At 37.2% G+C, this 12,973-nt stretch overlaps 1 protein-coding gene across 1 annotated transcript; it reads right to left on the bottom strand.

The window, feature by feature from the left end:
• Positions 1 to 9,896: 9,896 nt before the first annotated feature.
• Positions 9,897 to 11,847, bottom strand: LOC113501114 (transcription factor Sox-2). Its single transcript, XM_026882139.1, has one exon. It carries the CDS (start codon positions 11,682 to 11,684, stop codon positions 10,587 to 10,589), a length of 1,098 nt encoding a protein of 365 aa, XP_026737940.1. The 5' UTR covers positions 11,685 to 11,847; the 3' UTR covers positions 9,897 to 10,586.
• Between the last annotated feature and the right edge of the window lie 1,126 nt (positions 11,848 to 12,973).

Here is a 12,973-nt window from a genome sequence, read left to right as displayed (position 1 = left end):
TTTTCATTGTAGATCCTGGCTTACAGGAGTTGCAATGACGGGCTCGTATGGCGGGCTAGTCCCAACTAAAGATATATGATGTGGGTGTTATTTTTTTAACAATACGGGTAAAACATTATGATTAAAGTATTGGTTACTGATTTGTCCTGCATATGGTAAGTAACTCTTTATGTACAAATCAATAGTCGGGACTATTTTTGACTTTTACCTAATATCATCCAAGATTACCCGATTACAATACTATAAGGCTAATTAACATGAACAAACCTACCAATAAATAATTACAATAAAATAAATAACGTTAAGGTAATATTACGCCTGTACATATACAGATTACTGGTGACTACGCATTATGCTATGACATTGATAACACACTTTGATAACAGACTAACGTTTACCAAAGTTTAGATTGTCATTCTCAAGGAACAGCTGTTCAGCTGTCATTTAAGGCTGTTATGCGATCTAATGTTAGTTATACTTTGTGTCAAATCAATTATGTTGTATGAGAAATCATTATGGAATAATTTGATTTTTGAATTTACGCGCGTTACCTATGAGCTTAAGATACTGCCAAATAGCTTTCTATATCTATATATCTGTTTCTTTTCTGTATTTGTTATGTTAAGATATTATTAATACTGTTGTTAACACAAATGTTAAGGTGTTGCTTACATTTTAAGCTTACAAAACTCAAAAGGTCTTTATAAAATCTAATTGCTTCCAAATATTAATCGATTTACCATTTATCTTCTATTATTCGCAGGTAAACCATCACAGGTACAAAAATACTTAAGCCTTACAAAATATCTTGACTGAACTGTTTCAAGACTAAGAAAATATCGAATATTTTTCATATTAACATGATCAAAAACTTACCTCTCGTCATTATGTATTTGCAACAATTTCGAAACCCATTAGTTTAATAACACCATGTATTGCGATCTGAACAATTTAAAACAAATGACATTTGACAGTGCAAAGTTCCAAAAATAAATGTCCGGTTTGACATTTGTATTGGTGAGTTTGTTTACTGCGGGTTTGTGGCTTCTCATCCTACGCAGCACAGGACCGAATCGTGTTTATTAATGGATGAATAATAATATATGGAACGTACTTAGGTGGTTTTGATTAAGTATTCAACTTCGAGAGTCAAAATTGCCATCACCTTTCCTAAAGCACGTCTAATGGCAAAAATAAATATGAGTGTGATATTGTCACGTGTGTAGATGCGAATTTGATGAACTGAATAAACAAATACGAAATAAGAGGAAAAGAAAAATTCAGTGTCAAATTAAAACTTAATAATATAATATTGAATAACATCTAAGCTGTTCCTTAACCAACGAATTTACATATACAACCGAAACGATTAAGAAAATAACCACAACATTTTACAAATAAATTAATAGAAACATGTATCAAATAAATCACGTTTAAAATGCCACATAAATAAGCCTAAACCATTAAAATTAAAAGTATAAAAAGCTGGTCAATCAACAACGCCCATTACCGCCACAATTTATTCGAACAATCTTAAATCTTAAACTACTAATATCCGTGTAAGCTAACACGAACTATTAAATAAAAATGAACGAGCGTGCGATGATGGCAGATAAGGAGGCCGTCCACCACAAAGTAAGATTGCAGCAGCGTGAGAAAGCGAGACAGCGCATTATACAACATAAACCTTCATCTCCCTTCCACAAATGCAACAGTCTAACTTAAAAATGTGGTGGTAGGCCCCAAGGTAATCCGTGTCGACATTATTTGTTTTTAATTATTCAACGGCGAGTCCGCCCCTGGCTAATGACTTTATCATGCGATTTATGAGTTGCCCCCGGCCCTTTGTTTTTTATTCCTCGGTGGTTGATTGAGAACTACTGTAGGAGGGACCCTGAATGTGGGTTTTGTTTTTAATTTTATTTGTTTAGACTTTACAATGGCCCGTGTCGGAATAAATGCATTACACTTCAAATATAGCCAAATTTTTTGCTAGGTTAGTAATTAACGCTATAAATAAGACAAAATTATGTCTACTATCATCTTCTTTGAAAATTCTACTATAAGAAGAAGAAAAGAAAAAGGTAAAGACCATGGAAACCGACTTAAACGAGCCTTCAGTTAACAAAAGTTAATAAAACAAGTAACAAAGTTCATGTTTATTAGTTATAGGAACTAGATTATGCAAAACAACAAACATCAAAGCCAGAATAAAACCCATGCTAACTCCCCGTGCAGCAGGGGCCATACGTCTTATGGCCGCTACCGAACATACACAAATCTTAACACCCAAAAATCTCAACGACTTACAATTTAATCAAACCGATACCGGATAAATCACTTCAATAACTACACGTTAGTTTTGCAATAAATGGAATATAATCTAATCTAACCCTAGCTTATCATGGGAAACTTCCGCGTTACTTTCTACGGCACAATAGGTAAGGCCGGCTTATACAATTCCGAGAAAGGCCATCGTTAGTATCCAGTGACCGACCGATAACGTATCGGGGAATCGCAAAAATTATGTTGTATAACCCATTAAGAATTTAAGGGTAACTAGCTTGAGTGAGTAATCTGTACGCAATGAAGCTTATTTTTTGTGAAAGCGTAGTAGCGTTTATCAAAACACGACTGATACGAATTGTTAATTTTTAAATTTAGATTCATGACTTTTTGAGAAGCGACGGGATTTTAACTTGTAATTTTAGTACATTTGAAGGATTTGCTAGCATAAGCCTCATGATATTACTACCAGTAGGTATAAGCTGAGAGAGCAAAATAGCAATAGGTCAATGCGCAAAAAAAAACCTGGTTATAGTCGCGGAGGTCTAGTGAAGACTATATTGATAAATATAAAATTCCCCTGTCACGATGTAAGTTACCGCACTCCTCCGAAACGGGTAGACCGATTTTTATGAAATTCTGTATACATATTAGGTAGGTCTGAGAATAGAACAACATCTATTTTTCATACCCCTAAGTGATAAGGGTTGCTCACACAAAAAAAAAAAAATATTTTTTGGACGAAATTGTTTGTTTTTAATTTTTTATAATGTGGCATCAAAAATACATACAACTAGAAAAACAACGTTTGCTGGGTCAGCTAGTATTGATATATATTGAAGACATTAGGAACTTTCACTATAAGTCAAATTACTAAAGTAAGACAGAATGTTTGTGATATTTAGGAAGAAAATATCACAAAGTGACTAATCGTCATGTATTTGCTCCATTTACTAAGAAAATAATACCTAATTTCAATTTCAAATCAGGTTACCTTGTTCAGCCAAGTCAAAAAAACGACTTCATTTCTACGAAACACGATACTTGAACAGTTACTTGTAATTTTCAGTATAAGAAGCCTTTGCCCTACTGTGACACAGTTTCAGACTAAATCTATAATTAAACAATCAACAAAGGAGGTTTCCCAAAAAACATAAACCTATTTCGTAAACTCTTTAAAACTTTTGCACAAAGCATTTTAATTCGAGGCAATAAACAATTTAAACTCCAGAAAGTATGACGTCACAATTCGGTATTTGTACCCCGGGTTTTATAAGATATACGTACAGTTACTGAAGTTAAATCACTGAAAATATAACTTTGACTCATTACGTAAGCGGAAAAATTTGCTTGAAATAGGTTGTCGTACATTTTTAGGGTAAAGATGCTGAGGCATTACCCAATTGTACTTATTAACTACTGTTATATCTTGTTTTTGCAGTATTGTACTTAGCTACTATATTTCTGGGCAAAGGTGTTTCCGTTTTTAAGCGTATGTTGCGATTGAGCTTAGCCGAATTACCCACTATAGGGAAACAGACTTTGACTTCTACAACTGCCAGGACAAATAAAGGTCTTCCCACTTTCAGAATCAAATTGACTCCAGGCGGCAATTTTAATACTATGCTTCCAGGTTTCAAGGGACACGTAGGTAACACGGGTATTCAAATCTCGTAGCCTAGTCTATATAGTAGAGCAAGCTTCTGCTTTTAACCGAGTGGTTAAAGTCACCACGTAAACACTCACTGTAGGCAAATTGCCTAGGGGTCGATCCCCTGTAAAATAAGCGTTTTTATGATCCACAAAATGTATCTTAAATCTAGGTGTCCTTATGCATGTGACTTGATGTGACTAGAGTATTTGTGAAACACCGTGATATAAGGGTTTATAAAATTCCTTTTGCTTAAAAAGTTAAAAAGAATTGAATTATGTAAATATAAAACATATTACGCATAGAATATCTTGGACAATTAAACAGCAGTTTTTCTCGACTATTTATATGTATGTATATTTGCAACAAAAACCCAATAGTATCAACATAATAATTACTTAACGATACACGGATTATTTTACTGTTATCCCACATAAACTTTGGCGGTATTTTTGTCCTGAACATCGGTGTAATTGCTTTACAACATAAACCCTTTACAGTCATAAAACTTTCCAAAATATTTTTATTTTGGGATTTTAAAACGAGTCCGTTTTGTAATGACGGTGTGAAACAAATACTGTATTGTTTTATTGGTCTAGTGGTAAATGTTTATTTATTTTTGACTGTTTATTGGTATTTCTCTTGTTATTCTAGAAATAATAGTACAGAAGCTTATCCGCGTGATTGAAATAGAGTTGTATTCTTATACAGTAGTATTTTTTTATAGAACCTACTTTGAATGCTATTTCCTAGGCGTTTTGAAAGTATGAAATGTTTCTTTTGTCCTGAAATGTAATTAACATTACCTTTGAAAATCTATGATTAATATCACTATCACAATTTAAAACTAAACACATTCACTGAACCTCTACAAAGCAAACTTTAAACCAAGATCCTAAAGTCATGAAAACGAGTTAAAAATCTAGACTAAAAAAAAACGGTAATCGAGATTTTGGGACATGCTTTTCAAATTCGACAAAAATTTCAAATCGATTTTTGAATTGCTATTTTGAGTTAAATTCCCGTTTGCCGACTTTAAATCAATCTTCAATGCATCCGCACTTTAAAATCTTATTTGGTGTCAAAGGTGTTAAAAATTCTTTTTTTTCATTCACTACTGTAATTTCGCACGTGTTGTTTTTTTTATCAAATATCTTATTTTGTAAATCGATTATTTTGTTTTACTTAAAGAATCCGTTCAGAAACAGTTGTTGTCCCATACATTGTTAAAATGTGTCGAATAATACAATTATTTGACAAAAGAGGAATCGTTACAGTGTATTTTAGTAACACAATATCACATCTTAACAAAAACCTATTTTTAAGTGCTTTTTAGCCTACCAGTTTCATAACGTCACTTCTTCTAAATCACAAATATAAAGAATCTATATTCCAATAACTAATTTAATTATTTAACGAAAGCATATCAACGCTTTGAAACAAAAGAAAATACGACTCCATTTCCGACATACTTCTTGTCTTTTGAAAATAAATCATCGTCACTCCAAACTAGACGGCGAAACTAAAACAAAAGAATCCAGAACTTTTTTCTCAATACTGGTCAGTACGGGAATCTGAAAGCTGGTTGTAAAACGGTCCCAGCGAGTAAGTGCGAGCCTACCTGAGGGTACCGAGTACCGTTACGGCAACTAACCATTCCAAGAAGGTCATGCTCTAAACTAAGCCTTAAATTCCACTTATTTTTTGCCTTCAACTACGACTCATTGCTAGCTCCAAGGCTGTATGTATTTTTTAGGGTGGTCGGGGCTTAATGTGTGTCAGATTCTAGTAGATGGCTTTTAAATACTATATGTATAAAATTGTTTAATAAAAGTTATGAACGCTAGACTTAGTTTGTTGATGGAATCCTAATAGAAACGAGATCTTCATGATATAGTATAAATTAATAAATTATTTTTGAAGAAACATGACTAAATCAACACTCAATACACATAAACTGAAACAATATATATCATTCAGGTATAACACGAAATGAACTACATCGACATAAAAGGGAACTTTTTTTGAGAATAGTATTTTTAGATACATATCCACATCTCTCTTTTGTAAATTCCTAAGTCAAAGTTCATATAGAAACGGTGATGTTACGACGGTTCACACACATGTACATATCTAAACATACCCACACAGCGCCACCCACTTTTAGCCGTTCCGTATCGCCGACGAATCGGCGTTTAAAACCACTTAATGACAAATGTGACCAAATATTGACAGCGTGCAACATAAAAACAAAGGGCCACCGCGGGAGGCGGGTTAGGTGTCAATCTCAAGAACAAATACACCAATGTTTGACGAACGAATTACGTGACAACTTTAGTTTGCTTGTTTGTCCCGCTGTTTGTCCTGCCGCTTGGGAGTTTGGGAAATTAAATTGCGACTTGGAAAAAACGTGGGGCAAAATGTGTCGGCGGATGTAAGTAGGTAAAGACTTGCAGGGGTGGCAGATGTATGGGACCGGTGTTCGGTGCTCGGCGCGGCGTTGGCCATTCGATATGATTTTTTTCTTAGAATATGATACCGTGCAATTTCGGTGATTTATTTCCTGATGTTAAATGTAGTTGGTATGTGATTTATATTTAATTAGACAGCTCGTTTTCTGTATTTATTGTTGGAAATGGTTTACGTATTTTATGTTAAAGTTTGTGTATTAATGTGAAAAACGAAATTATTTTGAAAGTAGATCGAAGTGCGGATGGTACAGATTATACTTGCGGTTAATTCTGGGGCACAATTTAATCCAAAGAGGTTCTTACTTAATGATATTCAAAGCGTTTCTGAACGTATGATTAGAAAGCAATGGGCCAGTGGCCCAGCAATCATCGCAATGACATGTCGCGAACCGTGAGAGGAAACAATGGTCGCGCCGTGGGAACGCGGCGTGATTGCCCACCCTCGGTTAGCGGGTTCGAGTCCCGGGTCACGTCGCGGAACGGTGGGGTGCGAAACCAGAGTGCGCGCGTACATCCGGAATTCAAAATTTGTGTATGACTTTTAAGTAATTTTAATAAATCTATTTTGGGTCATAGAGCTTTGTTTTAATCGCTGAATTATTTGTATCCGTGGTCTCTTGTACCGAGGGTTTATTTATAGCTTTGATTGTGGGTACTGCACCATAATATATTTGGCTAAAATGTATTACCTTAGCCACGGTTTATAAACATCCAAAAATATTCCAATTCAGGTAATTTCATTTGGGGATACGAGTCTACACTTAAACTTTATATCCTACTACTATTATAAAGGCGAAACTTTGTAAGTATGGATGTATGGATGTTTGTTACTCTTTCACGTAAAAAATACTGAATGGATTTGAATGAAACTTTACCACAATATAGCTTATACATCAGAATAACACATAGGCTACAATTTTTGAGGTTTCTAATGTGAGGTCGTAAAAGAACACATTTTTTGCGCTTACATTGCAAACGCTGACTGAATCCTACAAGCTAGATAGAAGGCAGGTATAAATTATAACTTATATCTTCTAACCACGCGGACGAAGTCGCGGGCAACAGCTAGTAACTACATATACTTACAAAGTCTGGCGTATTTAATACACAAATAAGAAATAATATCTTCGGCTTCATTTTTTTTTAATTATACTTTAGCAATAGAGCAACCAAACTTTCTACAAACCCCTAGAATTAAATAAAAAACTATCAAAAATGGTAAAGCTTAAGGTAAATTATATTTTAAATGACACTATCAGCAGCACTAACTACAACACTTTTTAGTTTAAGATCAACTTAATGGCTTTTCACCGACTTACCGTAGACCCAAAAAAAAAGTAAGTAAAAGGTATTGTTAATAAAAAAGAAGAAATCTGTAACAGATTAACAGTTGACGTTATATTCATTTACTTTCACGGTTCGAAATCTATTTAATTTAGTATTACTTACTTACCCAGTGTGTTTCTGTTCAAAAAGTTCATCAACTGTTTTTTTTTTTATCAAATCATGTCTCCGTGTCATCTGACAGATTGAATTGTTTTTGATGATAATCAGGATTAAATTATAAAATGTTTGACTAAATATAAAATTTTACGTCTTTTTATTTAATTAGATTGAGTTATCTATCTTTCTATCGTCTACAACAATATATTATAAACTAACCTCCTTTGCAAAACCTTAAAGACATTGCAGGCGTTATATATAAACGACTTTAATTAATAAACGTATTTGGCAAAGACATAGCAACTTACAGCCAAGAATTTGAATTGGTTCAATGTGAATGTTTTGTTAAATAAAGGCTTTATGCGTTGAATATTTCTCGAGTCATATCTAGTTACGGTTACTGTGACTACTAAAAAGCTCAATAGTCAGTCAGCTAGCTTGCCTTATAAAGAAAATCATGATATTGTGTTCAATTTAAACGGAAATTTCTAAACTGACGTTTGTAGAAAATTTGAAGTGATTAACAACCATATATAACATCCTAAAATAACTATTTGTACCATATTTTGAATGATATTGTAAGGGAAATGTCCAATGAAGGTAAGCATTATAGCCTTTTTCTTCAAATCCTACTTACTTGTCAAAAAAAAAATGAATTTAAAAATAAGTTATTGAAAGCCGGATTATTGTCCTCTAAGCAAATAAGATGTTGTCAAAATTGAATTATGCAAAGAACTTAGTGGGTTTTTTTTTTGTAAATTTTGATACCTAATTATATTATTCAAATGCAAAGGAATTAAAAGTGTCACAATACATCTTACATCCCCACACCAAAGTTAAGTGAAAATAGTGTTTAAATGATCGTTACTAAACATCGGGGCGTTTTTCGTCGGGATTAAGTTGGTTCAATTCCCGGGGGTGGTAAAAGTGCCCGAATTCTATCAACTCGGAGGGATTTGATTAAATCCCGCCTCACCCCTTGCGTGTTGACAGTAATTGATTGAAATGCCAGTTTCTTATGGCTTAATGCAGAGGTGTGTTGCGATTGTTAATCGAGTAGTCTCGATTATAGTGTTCAAGAATGTAGAATTGTAATTTCATTGTTAGATTATTCAAATTTTTGCATTGCAATTTATTTGAATACCAATTTAAAATAAATGAATTGGTTAAAGATGTCGATATAAGATTAATAAAATAATTAAGTAAAAAAATAAGCAACATTACTTTACAGAAAGCATTTACCTGAATATTTAAGTGTTACTCAAATATTAGAATGACTAAATAAATTAATCGTAATATATTTCCACCAAATTCAAGCGATGATCCAACCAAATAAGCTTAATAACTGATTGATTAAGTAATTAACACAATTAATACCAAACCACCCAATTAGATGTTCCACGGAATGTATAATTCGATAAACTAGCAACGGAGCTTTGTATATTATTATATAAACTAGGTATTATTTACCTATTTAGCTTTTCAAAGCATTAAATTATAATTATCAGAACGACAATAATGTTGTCACGAGCCGACATAATTGCATTATTGTCAATTATTGTAAATTATTTATAGCTATTTCAATGAAGTGTTGTATTGTATGGCAGTCAAATAAATTAATTCAAACACTCATATTACAAGTGCAACAAATGACAAAAGATAATTTTGTTTGGGCAACGAAAATGCATATTGTTGCAGATAATGCGTTGATGTCTTTTCTATGGAGAAACGCATCTCAAGAATTGTTGGCACGAAATAAAGAAATGGATTGGTATTTATGCATCATTATCGGCAAGAACAGTTTTATATCTTAGTTTTTATATCTATTTACGATTTTAGTGAATCTAAGTGGGTAGTTATTTAAAAATCGCAGTAGAAAAATAATCGTATTTTCGCATTCAATTCGGCCATTGTTTTTTTTTTGAGCAATAGCTCAACCCTTGGTAATTTTGATTCACCAATAATTAGTTTTTGTTGTAAACACAACAAACAAGCGCCGATGACGCCGCCGGGGAACACTTGGGAGTATAGAACAAAACAGCAAGTACAATTTAACGCGTCGTTTATTGATAACTTCATCTTTTCTTCAATATACTTTTGTGTCCACTGACTATATAACACTCACTGTACATTTTCGTATTACAATATTTTAGTCTTTCGAGGCTTTATAACTTTCGATTCCATATAACAAATATTTTGTACAACGCACGTCGGGCGTACGAGTGTGGCGTCGTGGCACGACTTATCGCTATCTACCTACTTTACCGACTAACTCCAACTTCAACTCTAGCCATTAACACTATATTTACAAATTGTTCAAATTTTTTTGGTATTCAAATTACCTCGTTCACTACATCGTCTCTCACGCGAACCACAGTCGGAACCCTCGCGTCCATCCGCACGACACGACTTAAAATATTTTAACTTAAACCATGAAAAAATACAATAATCATAATATAATACAAGAATTCATCAACAACATTAATTAATTGAACGTTCCGCCGTCGGCTCGCGCCGGAGCCGGCGGCTCGCTAGTCAACAGTCCGCAACACTAACATGTCGGTACATTACAAAACAAATAAATGGACATACCTAGAAGTATGTACGGCCGGGATTTAACGATCACTGTCCTAACGCGAATCCCGGTTCGCAACAAAGTCACTGAGATATGGCGCGCGGCGCGGGCCCGCAGCTCATAGCGGCGGGATGTCGATGTCGCACGCGAAGGGCGATTCTCAGATGAGCGGCATGGCGCGCTCGTTGGCCGCCGCGTACCGCTGCTCATCCGGCACGTGGTACATGTTGATGATCTGGCTGAGCTCCTGCTGGCCGTACTCGCGCTTCATGCCCAGCTGCTCGTGTGCGTGCGCATGCGACACGAACTCGCGCTTCATCTGCGGCGGCGGCTCGTGCGCGAACTCGCGCTTCATGCCCGGCGGGCCCGGCGACACCGGCTCCGACTTGGCGGACGAGCCGCTGGGCGAGTGCGAGGCGCACGACGGAGGCAGCGCGTAGCCGCCCGGCGAGCCCGGCCCCAGCCCGTAGGCCGAGGGCGACGGCGGCTGCGGCAGGTATGGCGAGCCTTGTCCGCCACCGTAGTATTGCCCGTAGCCACTCTGCTGCATCTGCGACACATCATAGCGCGGATAGCCGTACGCCTGCTGCTGGTAGGCACTGGGGTCGTGCATCATGTACCCGTTGGGCATGTATCCATTCGGTGTCATCTGGTACACATCCCGCGGCTGCTGAGCGGCGGGGGCCGAGCTCCGCTGCGCTTCGCCTCCTCCTAGCAGCGCTCCTCCTCCAAGCGGGTACTTCTCTTGCTTCTTAGCAAGCGTCTTCGTCTTCCTCCTCGGTCTATATTTGTAATCCGGGTGTTCCTTCATGTGAACTGCGCGAAGTCTCTTCGCTTCGTCGATGAACGGTCGCTTCTCTGATTCAGAGAGGTCTTTCCACTGTGCACCAAGACGTTTTGATATTTCCGAGTTGTGCATTTTTGGGTTATCCGATGCCATCTTCCTGCGCTGCCCGCGCGACCACACCATGAACGCGTTCATCGGGCGCTTGACGCGCTCGGCGTTGGAGTTTTTACTGGTGTTGTTGTTGTTATTGTTGGGTGGTTGATGGTGTTGTGGCTGGGGCTGGTGGTGCTGCGGCAGCGGCTGGTGATGTTGGTGCTGCAGCGGCTGGTGCTGAGCCAGCGGCTGCTGCTGCGGGAGCGCCATCATGCCGCCCAGCGCGCCCAGCGAGCCGTAGCCGTGCTGCAGAGCGTGGTGCGGCGGCACGGTGGCGTGCAGGCTGCCGCCCTTGAGATCCGTCTCCATCGTCAACATGTCGTCTTCCTGCGGCGCGTACAGCTTGCCGATCCTTCGTTCACCGTACACAACGAGAGAACCGTCGGTCGCTCACATGGACTCGCGGCGGTGCGCGTGATAACGTGTCGCGGGACCGTGCGGCGCGGAGGCTACGTGCGTTGTGAGGAGGCTGCGGCGCCGGGCGCGGACCTGCGGGTCCCCCCGCGCCGCCGGCCCCGCCCCCCGCACGCCGGCCAATCACCGCACGGCTCCGGGCCCCGCCTCGCCCGCGCTCCCCGCCGCCGCGGCCTGCATTTTTAATCGCGTGGCGAGCGAGCCGAGCGTACGCCTCGCCGCCGCCTCATGCAAATCTCAATTTTGTTTGCCGACGGTGGCTGCATTCTCGGCCTTAGTTTATGTTGTAAACTACACTAGCATTACCTGTACACCTTGTTATTTTTTTTATTACAACAATGAACACTATACTTGAAAATACATTGTAGTAGCTCAATAAACTTGCTTATTTATTATCAACTTCAATTCAAACGGCAACAATTAATAACGAATCAAATGACTGAAAACAAATAATCACAGTTAGATTTTTACTTTTCACCTTATATTTGTCGACTAGACAGAAAATATGTTTCTCAATAGTTACGCACAGACACAATGTAGTTTGTTCAGCTGTAGTGAGTTCAAGGCCCGTGTGACAATGTACCATCCACCTACTGAATAAGAAAGACTCGCATACATAAAAGACGTTATTTTACAATCATACGGGAAGCCACGCGCTTATTCTTCTTGGCTTTAAGGCATTGTTTATACTCACTGATGATAGTATTAGACAATAAGATTGTTCCATCAATTTTAAAGCTGTAAATCTATTAAACTTGCTTGTTTTATTACTGGTTAGAAACGCTTGGATGTAAAGAAATGGAAAACAGAGTCAATACTATATTGAGACAAGACACTTAGGTATTATAGTTGTTTTATTTTTGTATACGAGTACGTATTCACAATTATGATCCTAGATAGGAGACTCTAAGCTAGTATTAATGGAGTATATTATCATGTTATGTTGTAAAACGTTTACACAGTATTGTTAAGACAATCAAATTGTAAATAGCATAAGGGTCGATACTGATGCAATCGTATGAGTATTAGGAGACGCCATATCATCCCTATTGCTAAAAATAGACCTAATGACATTTTGATATAGTATAAACAACATTAGGTAAATACATAATTAAGGGCTTTTCAGGAAACAAAATTTGTTATAGTAATTTGTTTCTTCTTATATTAGTGTTAAAACCTCAAATCGTGTAACC

The sequence above is a fragment of the Trichoplusia ni genome, chromosome 15 (assembly GCF_003590095.1).
Source record: "Trichoplusia ni isolate ovarian cell line Hi5 chromosome 15, tn1, whole genome shotgun sequence".
Classification (NCBI taxonomy): Eukaryota; Metazoa; Arthropoda; class Insecta; order Lepidoptera; family Noctuidae; genus Trichoplusia; species Trichoplusia ni.
The sequence above is the reverse complement of the archived record's forward strand: the minus strand, read 5'-3'. Positions and strand labels throughout refer to the sequence as shown.

What these genes read in the sequence shown, in the direction of transcription:
- LOC113501114 (XM_026882139.1), bottom strand. Translation starts at nt 11,684, where the DNA reads ATGTTGACGATGGAGACGGATCTCAAGGGCGGCAGCCTGCACGCCACC.